The sequence below is a fragment of the Pieris rapae genome, chromosome 24, assembly GCF_905147795.1.
Source record: "Pieris rapae chromosome 24, ilPieRapa1.1, whole genome shotgun sequence".
Lineage (NCBI taxonomy): Eukaryota > Metazoa > Arthropoda > Insecta > Lepidoptera > Pieridae > Pieris > Pieris rapae.
This window is the reverse complement of record NC_059532.1, coordinates 647,461-673,066: the sequence shown is the minus strand read 5'-3', so window position 1 is coordinate 673,066 and position 25,606 is coordinate 647,461. Positions and strand designations below refer to the sequence as shown.

General features: G+C 33.6%; 2 protein-coding genes and 1 non-coding gene across 3 annotated transcripts in view; 2 read left to right on the top strand and 1 right to left on the bottom strand.

Annotated features, from left to right (window-relative positions):
• LOC110996604 (1-phosphatidylinositol 4,5-bisphosphate phosphodiesterase epsilon-1-like) overlaps positions 1–25,606 on the top strand; it is a 114,910-nt gene that overhangs the window by 41,324 nt on the left and 47,980 nt on the right. The window contains exons 4-5 of the mRNA XM_045633642.1: positions 201–359; positions 20,418–20,563. Coding sequence (XP_045489598.1) covers positions 201–359; positions 20,418–20,563 — 305 coding nt within the window. The remainder of the gene's footprint in view (positions 1–200; positions 360–20,417; positions 20,564–25,606) is intronic.
• LOC123690335 lies at positions 20,970–23,893 on the top strand. Its single transcript, XM_045633640.1, has 2 exons — positions 20,970–21,268; positions 22,933–23,893. The coding sequence occupies exons 1-2, from the start codon at positions 21,001–21,003 to the stop codon at positions 23,610–23,612; spliced, it is 948 nt and encodes a 315-aa protein (XP_045489596.1). The 5' UTR covers positions 20,970–21,000; the 3' UTR covers positions 23,613–23,893.
• LOC111002298 lies at positions 21,544–24,187 on the bottom strand. Its single transcript, XR_006751019.1, has 3 exons — positions 23,889–24,187; positions 22,335–22,549; positions 21,544–22,070 (listed from the first exon to the last, which is right to left on the bottom strand). It is a non-coding gene; the product is annotated as an uncharacterized LOC111002298 (transcript).

The window sequence follows — 25,606 nt, the reverse complement described above, 5'->3', positions numbered from 1 at the left end:
CAGACAAGCTATCTGTTTGAGAGGATGTATCGGAAAATGATACAGAGGAACGCTTACGAAATGGGTGGCTATAAAAACACCTGGATCGACCTGGATTCAGCTTGACAAACATATATGGAGTTCCTTGAAGGCGGCCTTCACCAGTGGAGGATTTTTTTATTATTAAATTCGAATTAAACGGAATTTTCTCCTTGTTCCAGGTCCCACCAATAGATTATCTACGTCAAGTGACACTGGATCTTGGTGGTGAGGGTGTGCTGGGAACAGTCACCGATCGGCATATGATAAGACGCTCACCAGCCACCCATACACCAACAGTGAAGAGCAGCGTCCGATCTCTCATTCGTAGATTTAACGAGGTAAGGTTTTTTCTGTTTGGGCAAAAGGAGATTAACCTGATGTCAATGATACCGCCCATGGCGACTCTCAATGCAAGAGGCATGACGAGTGCGCTGCCGGCCTTATATAAATTGGTACTTATAGAACAAGGGGTAAACTGGCATATGGTTTAATGATACCGCTCATATACACTCAATGGCAGAGAGGTAGCGTGTGCGTTGTCGGCCTTTTAATAATTGTTTTTTTATAGAACAGAAGGCAAACGCGCAGGAGGCTTTTACTAAAAACTAAATTAACCACCTATGGACACTTTCAATGCCAGAGCGTTGGCGAGTGCGTTGCTGGCCTTTTAAGAATTGGTACTTGTTTATACAACTGGGGTTAGCGGCTAGAAGTATCATCTGATGATAAGAGGCTATACCGCCTATAGACACTCTTAATTCCAGAGGGCTGACGAGTGTGTCGGCGGCCTTTTAAGAATTGAAAATTAAATATAACAACTTAATATTTTAAAGGAATACTAAATGCTAATTAAAATGAAAGTCTTCCCGCGTCCTTAAATTTCTTCCTTACATCTTATTTCCTCACATCATCATTACCATGGAGGGAGAGATTCTTCATGAAATTGTCAAAATCAAATCAAATTCTATGAAAAAATCAAAGGGTTTTGTTTAAAAAGGTTTTATTACGCACAAACTGTAGACAATACAGCAAAATTTTTGTAGAGGACTTTAATATCTAAAAAAAGTCCACCGCATCTTATGTCTAACAATTTTTATTTTATTTAAAAGTCTTTTTATAGAAAAGCTTAGTATAAAATTGTGCTACCGTATTAAATACCAATAAAAATACTAAATCGCGTATGCTGAGGAAACTATAGACAATAGAGCAAAGTAATGTTCTACAGTTTTGTAGAGGACATCAATATCTATCTATCTAAATAACCAACCATTTAAATCCGGGGACTTTATCTAAATAGCACCTAAATTAATGTCAATTTTCGAGTTTAATTTACACTCCGACATCAGTCTTCGACGCTCATCAATCTCCTGATATTGGCTCAGGTTCAAACAAACTTTGAACGCGGCTTTGCTTTATTGTAGTGCGTCTTTAAAGATACTTTGACCTCGGCTTGGGCCTGGAACCTAGAATTCCCCACTGAAGTATTTCCGAACCAATTTGACTTAGGGTCCTTCAAGAGCGTACCAATTCTTAAAAGGCCGGCAACGCAATCGCAATTCCTCTGACGCGCCCACGAAAAGCTTTCACTGTTACTGAAAATGTAATGAACCTTAATAAAATTAATTGTCACAACTAAGTATCCGTTCAGAAATATTTAATTTCCTGATATACTTAGTTTCTATTGAAGTAGTAGTTGTTTAGATATACTACTATAAAACAGAGGAATCGATCACGAATTTGAATTAAAAGTTTTAGTGTAGATACACACCATCGTTATAAAAACATCTGGCTTTTAAAAATTTAATCACCTTCTCCTTGAATTACTAACAAAACACACACAAAATATTAATAAAAAAAAATGAAAGATAATATTTGTTTTTCTTTTAATACGTTTTAAGTGTGGAATGTGTGAAGGGTTTGTAATTTATCATGGAGACTTTTTAAAGGAGTTGTTCGCACTAATAATAGTTTCATAGTCGGACGTCAAGGCTAAAATCGTCCGTCTTCTTGGTATCTGGTGCTAGGCGTCTGCCCAATCTACTCTCTAAATAAACTTATTTTAACGCAAAAAAATATTGCTTTTAGAAGTTTAAAAAGTATTAAACTCCAATATAATACTGGTGAATTTAATAGTTTTATTTTAAATAGTAATTTCAAAGCCACTCATAATTTCCTTTCGAGAATTTCTTTTATTAAATTGGCTTTTAATTTAAATCACAAATTACAGTGTATAAAGCGAAGCAATCAAATGCAGTTCGTGATATTTGACATGATTTGGAATATAGGCTAAGAAATTATGATTTTGTATCTCTGTCATAAAAAAAATTATATTTGTGGAAGGTCATATTTTTTTGTGTATGTACTCCGCTTACTCCGATGAGCTACCGTCCTTAGGTGATTGACTACAACGCATTATTCTTCACTGTGTAAAAACTCCTCTGCAGGTAAAGGCCTCAAGCCAAAGCTAAAAATCTAAATCCAAATGACTTAACAAAACTCAGGTGTGCATTGAGTGCTGATTAATGGCATTTGAATTAATTTCAATGGGGAATTATCCCCAAGCAATTATGCTTTGAGATAGGGACAAAGTTTCGGGACGAATTAAACTAATTACCATTATAGGATTTTATTTAAACAATAAATATATTTTTTTAAATGCGTGCGTACGTAAGAAGTGAACCTTCTTTATGACTATATTTTTCGAAAACTTAACGAAATTGGTTAAATATTAATTAGTTAAAGTTTAATACAAATAATACAATAATTTCATTTTACCTTATTACTACTAAGATAAGATTACCATAAAGACAGAATTTCATTAATTGAAACATAATTATTACTATCATTGCTATCGTTATTATATCAATACAAATGTATTTTTGTTATTGATGGCTTCGAGTCTCTTCGAATCAACCGTTGTAGGTACTTGTACCTAAAAAGATGTACGAAAAAGATGGCGGGTAACCGAAAAATGTGACGTGTAACCGAAAAATGTGACGGAGATTTTTTTTCCAACGCCGATAAAGAAATTTCACTTCAGTAATTAATTTATAATGTCATTAATAACGCGAGCAAAAAACAGAGAGTGCGTACTTATGTACACGCGTTAGAAGTTATACTTCTTTGGCGTATGCAAAAAAAATACTAAAATGTAGTAGTGATTAACGATAAATATTAAAATTAATCAAAAAGATTTTATTTTAATAAATAAATTATTGGTAAATACTATCACCGTCGTATATGAAATTAATTTAAAAACACCAAAATAATATTTAAATATTCACACTGATTAATTGTATTGTTACGAAACACGTGTTCTAAATATAAGAATACTAGAATATACAACTCGAACATAGTTATCGATTTCCATGCCACCTAGACCTAACTTTACGATGTCGAATTTAGGTGTCGGTACGTGCATCGTAAAAATTCACACTCATCATTTTTCTCCATCGCGCCAAAAGAGGTTTAACTTCAAAAACACAACTAATTCTGAACTTAAACTTAACCTCTTAATAAGAGCTTTTAAAAGACATTTTACATTTAGGAGTTGAACGGTTTATATCCACTTCGCACGCATCCATTAGAGAGATTCTGATACATTTTAGCTTAGAAAAGTAAGTATATATTTGAGTGTTGTTGTAGGTTCACTTGAGGTCGTACGTTCAATCCTGAGGATGCACCAATGGACTTTATTAAAGTGCGCAAACATTCGCTCGAAAAATAGACTTGCTACGAATATTCAGTTACTATTCGGTATTCGGCCTATTCGGCTTTTATTATATTCGGCCGAATACCGAATACTTCAATTATATTTTGTCATAGTTAAATAATTGGTAAAATGAAAAATTCAAATCGATTGATTACGTATATATTCTTATTTTCATTTCTGTTATAATCATTTAAGTAGTCATTGGTACATAAAACAGGTACATAATTATCTCCTGAATTGGAAAAATGGAGGGTTATGTATTTGAATTATTGTGGTAATGAAAATTTGGAAGGGTAAGGTTTTCATTTCTTTTATAATCAATAATTAAGTAGACATGCAATGCGTTAGCAATACATATACCGCGCAGAGCAACAGCGATGAGTACATTAGAACAAGACAAAGGAGCGTGAAACAATCACGTCTGTACAAGTTTTTGGCGCTAAAATCCAGCCGAATACTTTTGCCGAATATTCGGCTATTCGGTCAGGGGCCTCGCCGAATATTCGGTATGCCGTATACTGCCGAATATTTATTCGTTGCAAGTCTATCGAAAAGTGAAAGAAAATGGCGTTAGGCCGGCAATCGGCGTGCCTTAGATCCAGCACGATGGCGTATGTCATTGAGATCATGAAACAGATAAAAATCTGAGGCCCAGGACTAAAAAGATTTTAACGCCACTGATTTTTTGAAGTGAAACTTCTTTAAAAATAAAAATCATTTATTTCAGACGAATTAATTAGTCCATATGTTGTTAGTATAGCTATAGTCTTTAGGCGCATGAGGGTAAATTTTTGTACGGAACGTCACGAACATGTGCAGCGTTTTTGTGTAAGAAAAGGGAGAGAGCGATAGAAAAAGAGTGAGAAACGAATATCGAGAAAAAATACACCCTGTTGGTTGATGTATTCGTTCAGTACATATTAGAACTTTAGATGGCAATTCTGTCGCAAAACGTCTTGTGCAGTAAACGCGGATTTTTTATTTATTTATGTTATCATTAGTACGTATACAGTGTGTACATAGTGTAAATATAGATATACAAATACATGGAGTGATCATACACTGGTACATAATCATCTATTGGGGCTTTTACCTTAGTAATAATTAATTGACAAAGAAGTTCATTACTGACGTGAACATATATAAAAATTATTACACAGATTCAGAAATCTGACCCTTAAAGGGTAATTGCGCCTCTTATTTACTTTATAGAAAATATACAAGTGATTTAATTTTGTTAATTGGCTTCAAAGTCAAATTTAATTATAATTTCAAAAACACTTGGATTAGACAAGATGGCATCGCACCAGTCCTTGCATTTGCAAACGTCTAACTAACTAACTAATAATGTCAAATGTAAATTTAAGATAAATTTGCCATTTTGTGCCAGAATATGCGAACGACTTACGATTGTAGAACCTTATCAAATCAAATCAAATCAAAATATCTTTATTCATATAGGTAAACTTTTACACTTATGAACGTCAAGAAAAACAAATTAAATTAATCGTAAATTTATATTTACAACCAGTTCGCAAGTTCTTAACATTTTGTACCATATTCTTGCAATAAACAAATAATAATTATTAAAAAACGCTCAGTTGTAAACGACTTGAAAATGACGTAATTTGGTAAAGTGACGTAGTTGTCTAATGAATGCTCTTTAGTATCGAATTATCGATAAATAGAACCCGGATAATTATACAGGATTGTCCCTTCCAGCGCCGTCTAGTGATGGGGCGTGGTCGATAATAAAATTAAAATTATTTTACATTGATAGTATTTCTATATAGTTTATATACAAGCACAACATAGTGTATTAGAAATATATATAACGAGTAGGGATGATACAGGGTCAATTTTAATGACGTGGAATAAGTGATGTCTATCTTAGGTTCTATAATAAACATATTTTTTTTTATAATTCACAATTAAAATCTAGAATATTTTTTTAGTATCATTAGCACAGGCTAAGATAATGATATTGTTGTTATTGTTTGATGATTTGCTTTTTTATAAGAGTACCGAGAGTTTTTTACGCCGGCTTTTTCTCTCGGCCTACACCCTCTGTCTTCTTTGCTGATGAGTAGGGATGCCTACAAGTTTGAATTGATTGACGTGGAATAAGTGATACCTAGAAGATCTTATGTTCCAAAATAAAAGTATTTTTTTTTTTTATACTAAGTCCAAAAATTGACCAAATAACTGTAATTTGGTCAATTTCTGGTAGTCCCTCAATTGTCCGAAGTACACCATGCACTGGCCGTCTGAATCTACTATGTGCCATCCGCTATTTATGACCAATAAATAATAATATTATAAAGAGGAAAGGTTTGATTTTTTGTTTGTTTGTTTGTATGAATTGAATAGGCTCCGAAACTACTTGGCAGATTTGAAAAATTCTTTCACTGTTGGAAAGCTACATCATTCCTGAGTGACATAGGCTATATTTCATTTTCAAAAAAATAGGCATCCTTACTAAAATTACGATAACATTAACATTTGTTTATTATTTGATACAATTCTAACAGATGGCGCTGAGTTAAAGGTAGTAGTTTGGCAAGACGACGTTTGCCAGGTCAGCTAACGACCAATAAATTAAAAAAATTAGGCCAAAAATAATTGAATTATTATAAAAACAACGCATAATTATAAGCAGTCAAAACGTCGTGTAACCGCGTAATACATTAAGATTTATAGGTACATGCAAGAGAGAGAGAGAGATGCGAGAGCGCTCGAAGTTTTTGCTGGCGGATTGTGGAGCGCAAATAACTTTTTACACTTCTTAGTGGTGAAAAAGACTTTGTAGCTGCAGTTGATAACACTCATCTATTTTGGTGTCTGTACTTTGATTTTTTTCGAGTGTTTGTCATTTTTTTTTCATGTAATATGAATACTAAAATCTCCCATCTGCTTGTTGGATCTACAACAGTTCATTTAGTGTTTTGCCTCGGTATAGTTGAAATATGCAGGGGATGATGCATAGGATCTGGCAAATCGCAAACTCGCAACAACGCAGCCTCAATCTACGAAAAATTGCAGGGATTGCAAATGCAGGGATGTACCGGATTAGTATTTATAAAAATCGATACGAGCGCATCCCTAATCTTTAAGCCGGGTAGATGACCTGAGGCTTGAGATGCGTACTATAAACTTTGAATTGATATTGATTTGTCCTTATTGTTGAAATCTGGAAATAATTATCTATTAATAGCTTATTTATTATTTATGTTTATGTCAGAGTAATGGCGCAGCTGTCAGCTGTCATTGTCATTATGTCACAGAACAAATGAACAATGTTAATGTCTGATCGGATTAACACCGCCCCGTGACATATAATGATAATGACAACTGTCACGAAATGCGTTTCTGACGGAACACAACATGACAATAAAAATTTATTAACCAATTCACTATTTAAAACATAATTTTATTGCCGCTGCATGCTCCTTTCTAGAACTCAATGTTATATTTCTCATCATTAAAACCCAGCTTCTCCATTAACTGGCAGGCTGGCCTGATGTAAAGTGATACCGCCGCCCATGGACACTCCCAGACCAGCAGGAACCATAGGAAAAATTTGAAAGACATAGTCGATTTGGAAATACTTCAGTGGGCAGCTGGTTCCACATAGTGCGCGTCAAAAACTGCCTTAAAAAGCTCAGTGAAACTAATGGAAATCCCTTTAGTCCTGATGAAGCTGGTCCCAGCTCCTTCAATGTATTAGAATTTGAACGGCGACAGAAATGTTTCCCCTTTATCAAAATTCGATCACATTAACATGTATAAGCCTATTTGAATATGGGATGACCATGATTTGCTTTGGGGACAATATTCTGTAGGGTGACCATCATATTCAAGAACTTTTACACTAAGGTTTTTTGATATAACTGGGTAAGTGGGCAGGACCAGTGTTAGCCAGTAGCTTTATCATTGGGGCTGTCCCCGAGGTCACAAAAGCCAATGAACCCAGTCGATATGTGTCAGGCACTGGGCTGATGATTTTACCTATAGGATTGACATAATATCGTGATAGCGAATGGACCTAAATGGTTCACGAGACACTGGTAATGATAATCATAATAAAAACCGGGCCACAACGTTCCCGATGGACAAACAGGGTAATAAGGTATTAAGAGCCACCAAGACAGAGAGGTCGCCGTTGTGCGGTGGGCTGATGAGCTTACGGAATGGTAGAGATTGGGAGAAATAGAAGAAGAGAGAGACGAAACAGTTGGAGAAAGTCTATAACAAGTCTTTGAAAAACCATATATGTATAAAGTGTTAAGTAATCTATTTTAACGATGTTTCAATGACTAAATGGGGTTCAATTATTATTTTATTGATTTTACATTCGCTTAAATGGGGTAGGAAAACATTGTGTAATTATTGTTTTAGACCATTAAAATCGACATGATGACTCATGGCAGGCTGAACACCTAAGAAACACATCACATGAAAAGGTTGTCAATACACTAGTAATGTTAACAATAATATAAAATATGGGCCACACCACTCGCATGAACAAATAGAGAAGCAAGGTTAACTAAGTTCTAAATCGATACTAAGTTGATCGGGTGGATTGAAAGAAAAATGCTTAAGATGCCAGAAGCCAGTTGGAAGGGTCCTAGAGAGTATATGTATTTAAATGTATTAAAGAAAAGCTGTGTAAAAAGGCTTACTATAAAGTTAACAATTATCTTGTTGATACAAGGGCCTGGGATTAGTGCTAGGCTACTTCTAATTAATTTGCAATATTTGTTTTAAAATAAGTGTTATTTAAAGAAAACACTTTTTTACCGGATTGAAGCTTTGTATTATTGTAAACTTATAATTATTTAACATAATTTTAAATTTATCCGACGTTTCGCTTTCCTAGCTTCCGGTAAAATAGTGTTTTCTTTAAATGTGTAAAAGCTATGTTAATAAAAGAAAATACTAAGTGTTGCCGGCTTTTTCTCTCGGCCTACACCCTCTGTCTTCTTTGCCGATGAGTAAGGATTTTGTGACAAATTAAATGACGTGGAATAAGTGATATCTGTATCTAATTTTTATTTTAGAGGTCCTTGAAAATATAACAATTATTTCTGAATAAAATGCTAAGTTTATTGTAAGTTTCAAGAAATTTATGATTAATTATTATTAATTAATTTCGAAAACCAGCTTGCCTTACATGTGTCACGCACTGTATTATTCATAAAACATATACAGAAATCTGAGGCATGCCCTAAAATGGGCCATATTTATTCTATTTAAAAGCCAATTTTTATTAATTAATGGGAAAATGTCTTAGTTCTGACGTAAGTAGATGACAGGCCACAAAGGTTTGCGTAATTAATTGGATTGACAACTTCCTGGATGGTAACCATTCCTCTGCTGAAAACGTGGAATATGTTTTTTTTTTATAGAACAGGGGGCAAACGGGAAAGAGGCTCACCTGTAAAGTGATAGTGCCATAGACGCGATGCTAGAGGGCGCACGTGTGCGTTGCCGGCCTATAAAATGTTTTAGAACCTAATTAACGAGAAAATTTTAACGTTACAATTTTAAACAATTGTTCAAAAAAAAATTATTATTTTACAGTGTTGGGCCAGTGGCAGCGTGCTATCAATACTGAGGTCGTTGGTTCGATCTCTGACTTTGTACCAATGAACTATCTGCGCATTTTACATTCAAACGATGAAGGAAAACATTGTGAGGAAACTGCAAAATGCATTAGACACAAAAAGTCGATGACCTTTATCAGGCAAATTTTACATTGATCATTAAATTCAGAAATCTGAGGCCTAGACCTAAATAAGCGCCGCTGAAGCGCCAGTGATTTTTTTTATTTTCGTCAAGTGCGACGCCGTCTTGTCGAAGGATAAATACTTATTACAAACAAACCATAGTTTGTCGTTAAAAAGCGGTCCGCACCGGTGTCACCTATTTTGGGGTGACACCCACCCGGTCTCTCAACTTTAAGTATGTACAAACAAAACAAAATCTGTAGCATAAAAATTTCTCTTCCAGAGATTCCTCCACTAGCACTAGCTCAGCTCTGTAGAATTCGGGGATTCCCACAAATTCCCCATACTCGCGATCTTGACATGATCCATGTGCATCATATAAAATTTATTGCTTTTTACTTTCGATGGGGTGACACCACCAACTTCCGCACCGGGTTACCAATGTAGCTACGCCACTGCATGGAAATGCTGTATTTCCCACTTATGGACTTTCGATAAACGGTCAACAAACCGAGAACCCTGAAGCCCAGACCTAAAAAGGGTTGTAGCGACACTGATTTATTTAATTCACGGGATTTATTGAAAAAGCAAAATTTATTGTCACCCTACAGAGGGTAGGTAATGTTATTACGTCAACGCTTTAAAGAAAGTGAACGGAACGAAATCAAATAGCGAACTTAAATTGTCTACGAAAAGGCCAAGTGTGTGCCTGTTAGGCGGACACAGAATACGTCGTAAATATCATATCACTGTTTATTGTAATATTATATTTTATACTTTATTATTTTTTAATTAATCCACAATAAGTGTCCACAATTCCAGACCATATGTGTCGGCGGTATTTGATTGTTGGTACAAATGAGACAGCGTAATCGAGCATTAGAGAGAGAGAAAATAAGGATCCCTTTTAAAACTACAACAATGTTTCCCAAGCTGTAAAAATCACAAAAAATGTTTCAAAACATGGTGGACATTTATCTACCAGTGCAGAACCGGGACATGCCGCTAGTTACAAATATTTTAGTTTAACGGTGTCGTTATTAACGATATAACGAACGTAACGAGAATATATGCATAAGTATTCGAACCAATTTGACTTAGGTTCCTCCAAAGGCCGGCAACGCACTCTGGCATTGAGAGTCATCCTAGGCGACGGCCCCCATATGTTCCTTATAAAAAGGGTTTATTAAGTACTCCTACATTTCTTATAATACTTACATAAGAAATGTAGGAGTATCCTTTCCCCGATACGTTTCGGGTGGAAGGAAACAATTTACGAAAAATAAAAATAAAGAATATGCCGAAATGTCCGATAAAAAAGGCTATTATTATTATTATAATGTAACAATGATATAAGATTTTAGAAGATATTTCTTTTGACTTTAATTATTATTAGAATTTGATTAAATAATTGATATCTGATATGATATTACTATATCTTGTGTTTTACTTATGTATGGGCCTTTTCCGACATATTCATATGCCAGTTTGAAAATAAACATGGATTTTTCCAGAAAACTCAAGATAAGCGATGTTTTTCAATATTTTCTTGGCTTTCCACACTGGCAAGTGTTCAAGTGCTCGCTTCAAGTGAAATAGCAAGGTTAAACACTTAGCTATGACTTCGTGCCAAATACACGTACTTCGTAGTTGAAATTATGTTTTAGTCTTGGCCTCAGTCTTCTGAATCATACTTTTCTATAAGATTTAAAAAATGATCTTTTTTGTTAAGTGATCAGCCTCCAGTGCCTGACACACCTCGTCGACTTTTTGTGTCTAAGACATGTCGGTTTCCTCACGATGTTTTCCTTTACCGTTCGAGCAAATGATAAATGCGCACATAGAAAGAAAGTCCATTGGTGCACAGCCGGGTATCGAGCCTACGATCTCAGGTATGAGAGTCGCACGCTGAAGCCACTAGGCCAACACGAGTAGTGCATATAGTAGACTATTTTTCGGTAAATAAGTTGATAAAGAAGTTTCAATTCTTACGTATGTATTGACGTGTACACAGTAGTAGGGATTCACGGGTTCTGCCTCACTCGCTGCCTCAGTCAACCTAACCCCCCGTGCCGGGTTCTGCCTCACTCGCTGCCTCAGTCAACCTAACCCCCCGTGCCGGGGACTGCCTCACTCGCTGCCTCAGTCAACCTAACCCCCCGTGCCGGGTTCTGCCTCACTCGCTGCCTCAGTCAACCTAACCCCCCGTGCCGGGGACTGCCTCACTCGCTGCCTCAGTCAACCTAACCCCCCGTGTGTTTCTGGCTCAGCGGCAGTCCCCACCTAAAAAAAAAAAAAAAAAAAAAAAGTTTGGTCTCTTTCCCCACTAAACAGACCGTGCTGAGTCGATAGCACTCACTCCCGAAGCGATATTTCTCTCTGTTTCGAAGTTAGGTTTTGCTATACGTTGCAAATTAATCGATTTACTAATCACCTCATAATAAGAATGTAACGTCTCGTCCAAATCCTCATTTACTAATCACCGAGTCAGTTTCGTATGCATAATTAGCAAATTACCATGCGCATTTACCTGCAAATGCACCAGGACAGATGGGAAAAGGATTTACTGAACATTAAAAATATGATTTCCGTGTTTTATGTGTTTATTTGCATTATGTTACAATACAACTTTACTAGTGTCATGTCATTTCTTGGTGAGTCATACGAAAAATTTCTGAGGTAATCTTCCAAGCTGAAACCCCAGAACTTGTAGTACAAATATACTACACAATACTCCCCACAAAAGGCAGAATAGATGTCCTGAACGCTAGCTGTATTATAGCTCCATACCCGACAATTTCTTCTTAAAAAATCCGCTATTACTCTAATAGGTTTACGTCCAAATGAATCAAAATATTCTCCAACTTTTTCGTGGTTGATATGAATAGCTACCCAATGAGATCCTGGTTGTGAGTCAGGGTCGAGATTGCATATAATAAATGTGGGTAAGTGTACGTGCATTGGTAGGCGATTCGAGGGGTACACGCTATACTGGATGCTGGGATGTATTTTATGGAGACTCATTTGCAGGTTTAATGTATTCATTTTTACTCCAACGCGTTTGACCTTCTACTCTTTGTATTTAACAAAAACGGAAAGGACCCTTGAGAATCACGTTGTGCTTACTTAGCAATTTAATACTGTCTTCGAAAACTATCGGAAGTTTATCAGAGCGAATTCGCAAAAGCGACATTAAATCCATAACTGTTAAGATACTTGTATATTTAGAAATAAATAGATCCGCTTACGTTCAATATTTATTCATGATTTGACAAACTTACAATATTTAAAAAATTACACAAACACGGATAAAATCATTACATTACTTATTGTACATACGTTATATGACTGTTGTATTATTAACAAGTTTGGTATAAAAAAATAAAAACATTTTGATTACAATATACTATGATAAGAAATAACAATTATTTTAGTATTCAGAGAAACTTATTTTATATCAAAACATGACTTAAAATGAGTAGACATACTTTTATGATTGCATTAATTATGACAGATTCACATAATACTTTCTCTTTTCATAAAATACAAAAGTAGAAAAGTTGCAACGGAATGTAACAAAAATGAGATTCTGTAGTTGAAATATTATTATATTATCCCATACATTTTCAGATAATGCATCAGTCATACATAATAAAAACTTACAAAATGTGATGTATCCTAACTTTAGTGACAAAAATAGCATTTTTTCTTTTAAACATTATATTTGGCGGTTAAATAGAAGCAACATTTACTAATAAAATGTATTAAAATAGACAGAAATTATAATAACATAGGGCAGGAGAAAGTAAATTAGATATTTAATTATAAACTATAAATTCTTGTTAAACAGTAAAAATATTAACAGGTTTAATGAAGATCTAAAACAATAACAATACTTGTCTTTTTAGTAATAAAAAATCAAAATTGTTATACAATTATAAGAAGAAACTAAAAAAAATTAAATACTATTACCTATTTTAACACCAACAATAAGATTTAAAATGTACATGTTGTCATTAATAAATATTTATCCTAACTATAATTTTTTCAGAACTTTACAATTACTTTTTTTTACAATTTAAAGCTAGTCATTTGTCAGGTTATAATTTTTATGATACATTGAATTCCTAATTACCCTAAGACCATAACTTTGATTACACTACTTATTTATTAATATTATGATACATTTATATATGATACAATTATAAATCTTAAATAATCCATAATACTAGTATTGGAATCTGTAATTAATTATTAACCATAAATATATTTATGTTGTGTTGTATAGATCTCTCAAAATCCTATAAGTAATTAAAATGTCATAGAACATAGACAAATCGAAAAGTGTATGTAGGTAAAACTCATGTGCGTATTCTAAAATATTTTATCTGAATTTTTTGGAGTTTAAATTATGTAGGTACTGATTTCGAATAAGCCTCTTAGACCTTTAATGTGAATAGTAGAAAAATAATAGCAATAGGTGAACAAACAGTCTACTAGTAATAAATAAGACGCAAATGTTGACGATTTGTTAACACAAAAATAATCACATAATCTGGAGTTCCTCTTAGAGTGGAATAATATAGTTTTATACACTTAATTAGTTCTTATAGTGTTTTAATGCCATCCACCAAATTAAAACTTACACAAACTACAAGGTACATACGCGAATGTAAATACAGATATTAGTTTTATAAACTGTTCTATTAAACTGGCATTATTACAAGAGTTACGTTTAATTTTGACAAAACTTTTGCTGGAAGTATGTACGAAATTTGTTTAAGTAATTTACTTTTTGAGGGATTCGTTATTTACTGATAAAATTTCTTCCAAATATTTAGAAGAAATCTTTGTATTGTAGGTAGTAAAAAAACTTAATGTTTTGAAGCATATAAAAATAATACTAATTCTTTTGTGAAATCCTTCAGTGTATATATTTCAAATTATTTTAACTTTATTGAAAGGTGTATGTATTATATGTATAACAATCTAAAAATAATCAAAGAAATACAAACAATTATTTCATTTAGGTTTGAAGTGCCACAAGTATTAATCATCATTTTTTAAATATATAGCAAACGAGCCTGCGGAACGTCCAGTAAGGGACGACTCGATTTATTTTTATATGTTATAGTAAAATTAAAAAAAGACAAATACCTTCCACAAAAACTGCATAATATACTTTAAAATCTTGTAATTGTCTAGAGGTAGCTTTTCGAGAATCAATATTTTCACCTTTCTTGCCTTCCTAGGTATTACCCAGGCTGAAAATATAAATTAAATACATTCCTTTAATTATGACCAACTTCATTAAAATTAGATTAACAATTCTACTCCTGTTTTGTACATATATTTTCTGTTAAGGAAAACTAATATTTTTATGCCAAGACAGAAATAGTTGTTTCCTAGAACTTTAGGACGAAACACGAGAGTAGTTTATTATTTTATATGAGTAAATATATTTTAGGGATTAACCTTAGCTTTATAGTATATACAAGTAAATACACAAATATACTAAACATGTATTTAGTAAATTTCTGTAGCACATTTTAATCACATATTATTGAATTTTCCATCTATGAGTTTTATTCACTAATTGATTTAAATAAACTCGGTTATCATGTTATAAAAATGTAACAGATTTTAATGTATTGAAAACTACAAATAAATTTACTTAAAATATGCATAGATAACCCGCAAATTCTTATACCCACTAAGTACAATTATGATAGTATGTTCATAATACAAAAAACAAATTTTATTATTTCAGAAATAAATAACATAAAAAACCAAATTTTTTTATGACGTAGTTAGCAAATATGAAGGTTAGTAAATATAAATATTGGTTTTTTATGTTATTTATTTCTGAAATAATAAAATTTGTTTTTTGTATTATGAACATACTATCATAATTGTACTTAGTGGGTATAAGAATTTGCGGGTTATCTATGCATATTTTAAGTAAATTTATTTGTAGTTTTCAATACATTAAAATCTGTTACATTTTTATAACATGATAACCGAGTTTATTTAAATCAATTAGTGAATAAAACTCATAGATGGAAAATTCAATAATATGTGATTAAAATGTGCTACAGAAATTTACTAAATACATGTTTAGTATATTTGTGTATTTACTTGTATATACTATAAAGCTAAGGTTAATCCCTAAAATATATTTACTCATATAAAATAATAAACTACTCTCGTGTTTCGTCCTAAAGTTCTAGGAAACAACTATTTCTGTCTTGGCATAAAAATATTAGTTTTCCTTAACAGAAAATATATGTACAAAACAGGAGTAGAATTGTTAATCTAATTTTAATGAAGTTGGTCATAATTAAAGGAATGTATTTAATTTATATTTTCAGCCTGGGTAATACCTAGGAAGGCAAGAAAGGTGAAAATATTGATTCTCGAAAAGCTACCTCTAGACAATTACAAGATTTTAAAGTATATTATGCAGTTTTTGTGGAAGGTATTTGTCTTTTTTTAATTTTACTATAACATATAAAAATAAATCGAGTCGTCCCTTACTGGACGTTCCGCAGGCTCGTTTGCTATATATTTAAAAAATGATGATTAATACTTGTGGCACTTCAAACCTAAATGAAATAATTGTTTGTATTTCTTTGATTATTTTTAGATTGTTATACATATAATACATACACCTTTCAATAAAGTTAAAATAATTTGAAATATATACACTGAAGGATTTCACAAAAGAATTAGTATTATTTTTATATGCTTCAAAACATTAAGTTTTTTTACTACCTACAATACAAAGATTTCTTCTAAATATTTGGAAGAAATTTTATCAGTAAATAACGAATCCCTCAAAAAGTAAATTACTTAAACAAATTTCGTACATACTTCCAGCAAAAGTTTTGTCAAAATTAAACGTAACTCTTGTAATAATGCCAGTTTAATAGAACAGTTTATAAAACTAATATCTGTATTTACATTCGCGTATGTACCTTGTAGTTTGTGTAAGTTTTAATTTGGTGGATGGCATTAAAACACTATAAGAACTAATTAAGTGTATAAAACTATATTATTCCACTCTAAGAGGAACTCCAGATTATGTGATTATTTTTGTGTTAACAAATCGTCAACATTTGCGTCTTATTTATTACTAGTAGACTGTTTGTTCACCTATTGCTATTATTTTTCTACTATTCACATTAAAGGTCTAAGAGGCTTATTCGAAATCAGTACCTACATAATTTAAACTCCAAAAAATTCAGATAAAATATTTTAGAATACGCACATGAGTTTTACCTACATACACTTTTCGATTTGTCTATGTTCTATGACATTTTAATTACTTATAGGATTTTGAGAGATCTATACAACACAACATAAATATATTTATGGTTAATAATTAATTACAGATTCCAATACTAGTATTATGGATTATTTAAGATTTATAATTGTATCATATATAAATGTATCATAATATTAATAAATAAGTAGTGTAATCAAAGTTATGGTCTTAGGGTAATTAGGAATTCAATGTATCATAAAAATTATAACCTGACAAATGACTAGCTTTAAATTGTAAAAAAAAGTAATTGTAAAGTTCTGAAAAAATTATAGTTAGGATAAATATTTATTAATGACAACATGTACATTTTAAATCTTATTGTTGGTGTTAAAATAGGTAATAGTATTTAATTTTTTTTAGTTTCTTCTTATAATTGTATAACAATTTTGATTTTTTATTACTAAAAAGACAAGTATTGTTATTGTTTTAGATCTTCATTAAACCTGTTAATATTTTTACTGTTTAACAAGAATTTATAGTTTATAATTAAATATCTAATTTACTTTCTCCTGCCCTATGTTATTATAATTTCTGTCTATTTTAATACATTTTATTAGTAAATGTTGCTTCTATTTAACCGCCAAATATAATGTTTAAAAGAAAAAATGCTATTTTTGTCACTAAAGTTAGGATACATCACATTTTGTAAGTTTTTATTATGTATGACTGATGCATTATCTGAAAATGTATGGGATAATATAATAATATTTCAACTACAGAATCTCATTTTTGTTACATTCCGTTGCAACTTTTCTACTTTTGTATTTTATGAAAAGAGAAAGTATTATGTGAATCTGTCATAATTAATGCAATCATAAAAGTATGTCTACTCATTTTAAGTCATGTTTTGATATAAAATAAGTTTCTCTGAATACTAAAATAATTGTTATTTCTTATCATAGTATATTGTAATCAAAATGTTTTTATTTTTTTATACCAAACTTGTTAATAATACAACAGTCATATAACGTATGTACAATAAGTAATGTAATGATTTTATCCGTGTTTGTGTAATTTTTTAAATATTGTAAGTTTGTCAAATCATGAATAAATATTGAACGTAAGCGGATCTATTTATTTCTAAATATACAAGTATCTTAACAGTTATGGATTTAATGTCGCTTTTGCGAATTCGCTCTGATAAACTTCCGATAGTTTTCGAAGACAGTATTAAATTGCTAAGTAAGCACAACGTGATTCTCAAGGGTCCTTTCCGTTTTTGTTAAATACAAAGAGTAGAAGGTCAAACGCGTTGGAGTAAAAATGAATACATTAAACCTGCAAATGAGTCTCCATAAAATACATCCCAGCATCCAGTATAGCGTGTACCCCTCGAATCGCCTACCAATGCACGTACACTTACCCACATTTATTATATGCAATCTCGACCCTGACTCACAACCAGGATCTCATTGGGTAGCTATTCATATCAACCACGAAAAAGTTGGAGAATATTTTGATTCATTTGGACGTAAACCTATTAGAGTAATAGCGGATTTTTTAAGAAGAAATTGTCGGGTATGGAGCTATAATACAGCTAGCGTTCAGGACATCTATTCTGCCTTTTGTGGGGAGTATTGTGTAGTATATTTGTACTACAAGTTCTGGGGTTTCAGCTTGGAAGATTACCTCAGAAATTTTTCGTATGACTCACCAAGAAATGACACTAGTAAAGTTGTATTGTAACATAATGCAAATAAACACATAAAACACGGAAATCATATTTTTAATGTTCAGTAAATACTTTTCCCATCTGTTTTGGTGCATTTGCAGGTAAATGCGCATGGTAATTTGCTAATTATGGATACGAAACTGACTCGGTGATTAGTAAATGAGGATTTGGACGAGACGTTACATTCTTATTATGAGGTGATTAGTAAATCGATTAATTTGCAACGTATAGCAAAACCTAACTTCGAAACAGAGAGAAATATCGCTTCGGGAGTGAGTGCTATCGACTCAGCACGGTCTGTTTAGTGGGGAAAGAGACCAAACTTTTTTTTTTTTTTTTTTTTTTTTTTTTTAGGCGGGGACTGCCGCTGAGCCAGAAACACACGGGGGGTTAGGTTGACTGAGGCAGCGAGTGAGGCAGACCCGGCACGGGGGGTTAGGTTGACTGAGGCAGCGAGTGAGGCAGAACCCGTGAATCCCTACTACTGTACACTCACCATTTTTAATAGGTTAACCAAATTAGTTTATTTAATTGGAATGGCCGACTCTTTTGAAAATCGATTCGCTGAATAATTAATGAAATTCCTTCCATAGGGACATGTCATGGATAATTTTAGTGTGTTTATTATGAAACAAGCGACCCGCCCCGGCTTCGCACGGGTGCAATGCTGATACTAAATACACTACAGAAAATCTGTGAACGTTGTACCTATATAAAAATGTGGGTTATCCATAAGAGATAGACATATACCATTACGGACTTTTCTGTAGACCTTTTCAATGTGTACAATACTAAGTGCAATATTTTGATAAAACTCGTAGGGTTCAGCCTGCGTTTGCAATGTAAGCGGAAAAAATGTAATTATTTACGACATCACATTAGAAACCTCAAAAATAACAGTACTTCTCCACTATTTAATGGATGTTATTATACATATAAACTTTTTCATTCCTCTTGAATCACTCTATCTATTAAACCGCATCAAAATCCGTTGCGTAGTTTCAAAGATTTAAGCATACAAAGGGACATAGGGACAGAGAAAGCGACTTTGTTTTATAATATGTAGTGATGAGTATTGTGTGAGCCATAGAGCGTAAGTCACATTATATTATATTATAGTGTCCCTTTTTCCAATAAGGAGACCTGGTTTCTCTGAAATGAACGGGCCTCAAATTGTCCTGTTTTCAGAAATCGCGTGACAATTTGAGCAGCGGCTTATGAAAAAAACGTGAGAGAAGTTCAATTCTAATTTGAAATCGTCACAAGAAATTTCTTCTTCTGATAAACATTTTTTTTTTGGTAACTTTTAAATGAACTAACTTTTTCTAAATATATTACTTATAATTTGACCTAAATTAAACCAATATTCCTTTTCGAGTCAAAGAACAAATGGTCACTATACATACATAATATAGCATACCTATTAAAATCTATGATAGAGGACATGTTACTTTTGTTTATGTGGGTCTAAACATATTTAAGCTATTAGCAAAGATTTTATCGCGAGCTTTGAGCGCAGCGACCGAATCAAGAAATTCCGTAACGAAAATTAAAACCTAACACTCGATGACGTAATACGCGGCCAATACGCGTTAGAGCGGGACAGAACGCATACTCTGTACTCACATCTCTCTGACGAGATCGGTGACGTAGCGTAAGCGCGACCGGTACTCATTAGAGTAAGACAGACTACATAGGCCTGTTAGACTGAGTCTGATAGAATGGTACATTGAATTAATATCAAAGAAAAACAAATACTGCATAAATAAATAATTATAATTGCATAAGATGGTGAATAATGCTATGCTTTATATATAATAGCTTTACCGCGGGAGACCCCGAGTTACGTTTATTTTTTACTTGACTCATATATTATGCGGGTGGGTGATATGGGAATCGATTAATTCGGAACGGATTATTAAATAAAAATCATTCAATCCTTGTCTTTCTTTTCAGGTGTCTGCGTGGGTGACAGATCTTGTCCTCAACCAGGGCTCGACAGAGGAGAGAAAAGAAGTTCTCGCCTGCATCCTACGCGTGGCACTGACGTGCTGGAACATAGGAAACTTCAACGGAGCCATGGAGATCGTAGCTGGGTTAAAGTATGTTACCTTCTATTTGGAAATTCTCTTTTAACAGCGTTCTTCAGAATACTGGCTCCGTAATATGTATACACATAAACTGGTGATAAAAAATCAGTTACTGATGGAATGGTTGAATCTTCAAAAGAAAATTTTGTATGGATATAGAGGAGGTAAATGGAAATCACAAATGAATTGATCAAGTTACATTTATTTGTACGCATAAATACGCTTGCACTTCAAACTTTAAATGGAACGCATCAGAGGTAACGACGCTTCGCGAGGTAACGCCGCGCCGCGAGGTAACGCTGCATGAGTCATATTTTTTCGTGCGTGCAGCCAGCTCTATCGAATTATAAGGGCCGAAACACATAAGCGCGTTGCGGCGCCGCGCCGCTGAAATCGGCAGTGCGCTATAGCGGTGCGGCGCCGCAACGCACGACGCGAATTCCAGCGTTATGACGTCATACTTGTTGACAAGGATGCAGTTTGTTTCTAACACTCTTGCAAACAACACGTGTCAACCGAGAAGCAGTTTTAAAATTAAAATGTCTGACGTTGACGTCGATCTGTTTATATCTTCGGTTCAGGAACACCGTTGTTTGTGGGATACTAGTGACAAAACCTATAAAGACAAATTTATAAAACAAGAAGCATGGAAAAGCATTTGTGAGATCTTTTATGTTGATTACAAGGAAAAAAACTCAACCGAAAAATCAAAACTGGGTAAGTAGTAACATAGTATTGTCTTAGGTTTACGCGATCACTATTCACAATAAAACTACAATTTTTACTGTAGTAAAAACGTAAAAATCTGATCCGCGGTTTAAATTGTAAAAATTGTAGTTTAATGTAAGTAGCATGTATCTTTTTTTTTTTAATCATATGAAATACACCATTTATTTTAATGCCCTATGCAAAAGATTTTCTCTAAGTTAAAATTATATTTTTTCTCGCGCTCTTATTCAAAAAGGTAAACAAATACTATAAATAAAACAAAATTGCCATTTAAATTGTTTATTCGCAGTTCACAACATGTTAAATAGTTTGAATCAAATGTATTAAGGTATTATTTGTATTTTGAACTGAGTAGGTATACGAACATTCATATTTTGTTTAATTGCCAACTTAGGGCGCCAACATCACTGGAAAAGTAATTACAAAAATCATTCCGTATTAGATGTGGGCTTAAATTATTTTCATTTGCTGTGGGCAAATGCAACATTTGCAGATCAGAATCATCAAAGATAATGTCATCGGTCGCTTGTGGAGTACAAGCGACCGATATCTCGATTCAAAACAAAGTTGTGCATTACACAACATGCCTTGATAATGTCTGTCGCAAATTCGTATTGCACATTCATAGATCGATGAAATATGCGCCATTTATTGGCTAGGATGCCAAAAGCGCACTCGACATATCTTCGGGCACGACTCAGTCGATAATTGTAAACTCTTTGTTGTACCGACAAATGTTTCCCTGAGTAAGGGCGCATGACGTTATTCGAAATTGAGAATGCTTCATCTCCTACAAAAACAAATGGAGTTTCATTTTGAGAACCTGGTAAAGGCTTTGGTACAGGAATAGGTAATTTGCGTGTCATAATCAAATCATAAAGTTTAGAGTTCTGGAAAACGGTGGAGTCACTTTCCTTGCCATACGCTCCTATATCGACAAAAATGAATCTATATCTAGAATCTACAAGAGCTAATAAAACTATTGAATTATAGCCCTTATAATTGTAAAACAGTGATCCACTGTGCGCAGGACATGTAATACGGACATGTTTACCATCAAGAGCTCCTATGCAGTTAGGAAAATTTGCTTTCTTGTCAAACTCAATAGCGACATCTTCTAGAACCTGTTTTGTTATAGGAGGTATATTTTGACTTGATAGATGTTTCCATATGGCGCGACAAACTGTCCTTACAATTTTTGCTATTGTACTTGCTCCTCGGAAGTAATTCGTATGCATGGTTTTAAAGTCACTGCCGGTTGCTAGAAATCTAAAATGAAATAATAATTAGTAGGCAAATAATAAAATAATACAAATGTAGGTATAATCAAACTCAAACTGCGCAGGTAATAGTGTTGCTAAAGGAATAGATTTTCAAAGATAGACAGGTAGTTTTTCAAAGAAGTACTCAAGAAATATTTTACATTATGGTTGTTCTAGGCAAAGTCAATCAGTTTTTAACTTGCCTAAGTCAAGAAAAAGCAGAAAATTGTTCTTTTTCGGCGGCCAGCCATTTATATGAAATTGGATGGACCGAAAGTACTTATGAAAGTTATATCAAATTTTATATGTAATTTTATATGTAGTATAAATGGAATCTAGGGAATTTTAGTCTTTATTACTATTTTTCACTTGTGAAGTTATTTGTTGCAGGTAATGATTTAGTCAAGAAGTGGAAGGCCATAAAAGATAATTTTGCTAAATATCAAAAAAAACTAAAAGATGCCAATCGATCAGGAGCTGGAGCTGCAAAAATTAAAGAATATCACTTGAATAAACAATTACAGTTTTTGAAAAAGGTTTCACAAAATGCAACTGATTCCAGTTTATGTGTAGCGGAAGGAGATATTGAGAATGAAATAACGGCATTGCCTCGTTATAAAAGTCAACCACGAAAACGAAAGGCAGATGATAAGGATGATATTGAAGAAGATTTATTGGCAATATTAAAAACACCGGAGAATAGACATTTGCATTTTTTCAAGGGGATTTTACCATCTCTACAAACGTTAAATGAGAATCAAACATTGATATTTCAAAGTCGGGTGCTTCAAATATTAACGGACATTCTTCAACCTTCAATTCATCAAAATACACATCACGGCTATAATCAAGAATATCAGCATCAGGGTTATAATCAAGGATATTCAACTATGAGATACGATAATACGGTTCAGAGTGGCTACCACACTTCTACTCCTGGAAGTTCGATGACTGAACAGACTGATACCTCATCATCAAACCAACAACGTCCAATAAATTCACCATTTTTACTGGACGAAACGTCAGCTACTTCCTATGTTTCACAAGATGAGGAGTTTGATTTTTCTTAAATTGATCATTACATTTTTTAAGGCCTATTTAAGTATTCTTAAAGTAAGAAAATTGTATAATGCAAAAAGCTTAATTTGATTCTGTCTTGTTTCATTTGAACCTGGCTTTGTACCACTAGGTACCCCCAAACCATGAACACTAGTGATGCAAAATTTTTATCGACACCCCGCTAGTACCACAGGTGTATAAAGCCAGGGGTACAAATAAAACTAAACATTTGATTCCGAGTGCCATAAACATCAATAAAAAAAAAATAAGAAACCTATTTGTTTTACCTTAAAGTTAAGCCCAGCATTTCCAAAGCAGTAACTGGTTTCCTTCCTTTATTTTTTTTCTTCTGTATATATTTTGATAACTCGCTTAATAGCTCTTCAAATGATGATATACTCATTCTAAAGTAGGCAACAAATTTTTTTTCGTCTATCTTTAATGCTTCGTATTTTTTAGAAAAGAACTCGCCATTTGGATTCATACCCTTACTTAATGGATGTATCCAGTATCTTCTTTGTCGTATTTTTAAGATAGAATAATGTCTTCTTAATAACAAATAAGCAATAAGTTTATTACGATCCATCGCAGAGAGACGTCTATCCACACTCAAAAATCACGAGAAAATGGTTACCCTACCATAATGCCCTGTTTCGCGACGCCGAAACACATAACGCAACTGCCGATTTTGGCGTTGCGGCGCCGCAAAAATAAGCAGTTTGCGTTATGTGTTTCGGCCCTTTGACTTTGTCGCGTCAACAATAATATTAATATAAGTATTATGAGTTTGCGTGTGTATTTGCTTGTTACATCAAATTCAAAATCATTTATTCATGTAGGTAATGTACACTTATGAACGTCAAAAACAGACATATATACATTTTATGCTTCTAATTTTACATTTCCTGCCAGTTCTCAAATCAAGGGCGTAGAACGGAAAGGGAACTGGCAATAAACTCTCCGCCACTGTTTTAATCGCCAAGTTTTTTTTCTTTTACACAACGTTTGTAAGGAGCTGCAACCATTACACTATTCATTCCTCAGCATCAGAGATGAAGGTTTGTTTGATTCATCTGTCTGCAGCGGTTTCCTTTTTAAATTTATGATTGGACAATATCATAAATGCATACATAATTTCTTGCAAAGCTATTTTAAGACTGTGGCATCATCTAAGATATTCATTAAATGCAAATGATGTCAATCGAGGAGGTATATTGTCTGTGACATTGTCGTCATGGTTAGTGGGAAATTCGTTCCAAATTGTTTAGTTTACTTACAATTTGTAACGAATTTTTGCCGCCCTTAGGGACCAGCTGCCCACTGTAGTATTTCCAAACTAATTCTACTTAGGGTCCTTTTACCAGTACCAATTCTTAATACGCCGGCAACGCACTCGCGACACCTCTGGCGTTGAGTGTATGTGAGCGGTAAGTAATTCCGAACCAATTCGACTTAGAGTACTTCAAAAAAGAGTGTACCAATTCTTAAAAGGCCGGCAACGCACTCGTGAGACCTCTGGCATTGAGTGTTAGTGAGTGGTAAGTAATTCCGAACCAATTCGACTTAGAGTACTTCAAAATAGAGTGTACCAATTCTTAAAAGGCCGGCAACGCACTCGTGAGACCTCTGGCATTGAGTGTCTGTGAGCAGTAAGTAATTCCGAACCAATTCCACTTAGGGTACTCCAAGGAAAGAGCGTACCAATTCCTAAAATGCCGGCAACGCACTCGCGAGCCCTCTGTCAATGAGATAGGTATAGCATTAAGATGTGATATTAATAAATAAACGTATTATAAATTGTGTTCGGGACACCAGTTGAGACCAAGAGAGAAGAATACAGAAGAATTGAAGAAGGGCACGTCTCCTGTAGGGGTTTCTTTCGGCCTTCAGCTGTGTAGACTGTAGGCCGGCGGAAACTACTTGCAGGTGGCGTGATCACGCAGCCTATCTGATGAAGAGGATATCCGAAGAACGAGAATACGACTGGTAGACCCGGCTGCAAGAT

What these genes read in the sequence shown, in the direction of transcription:
- LOC123690335 (XM_045633640.1), top strand. Translation starts at nt 21,001, where the DNA reads ATGACGTCATACTTGTTGACAAGGATGCAGTTTGTTTCTAACACTCTT. An exon ending in AACCGAAAAATCAAAACTGG is followed by an intron (nt 21,269 to 22,932) that starts GTAAGTAGTAAC and finishes TATTTGTTGCAG; the next exon opens with GTAATGATTTAGTCAAGAAG.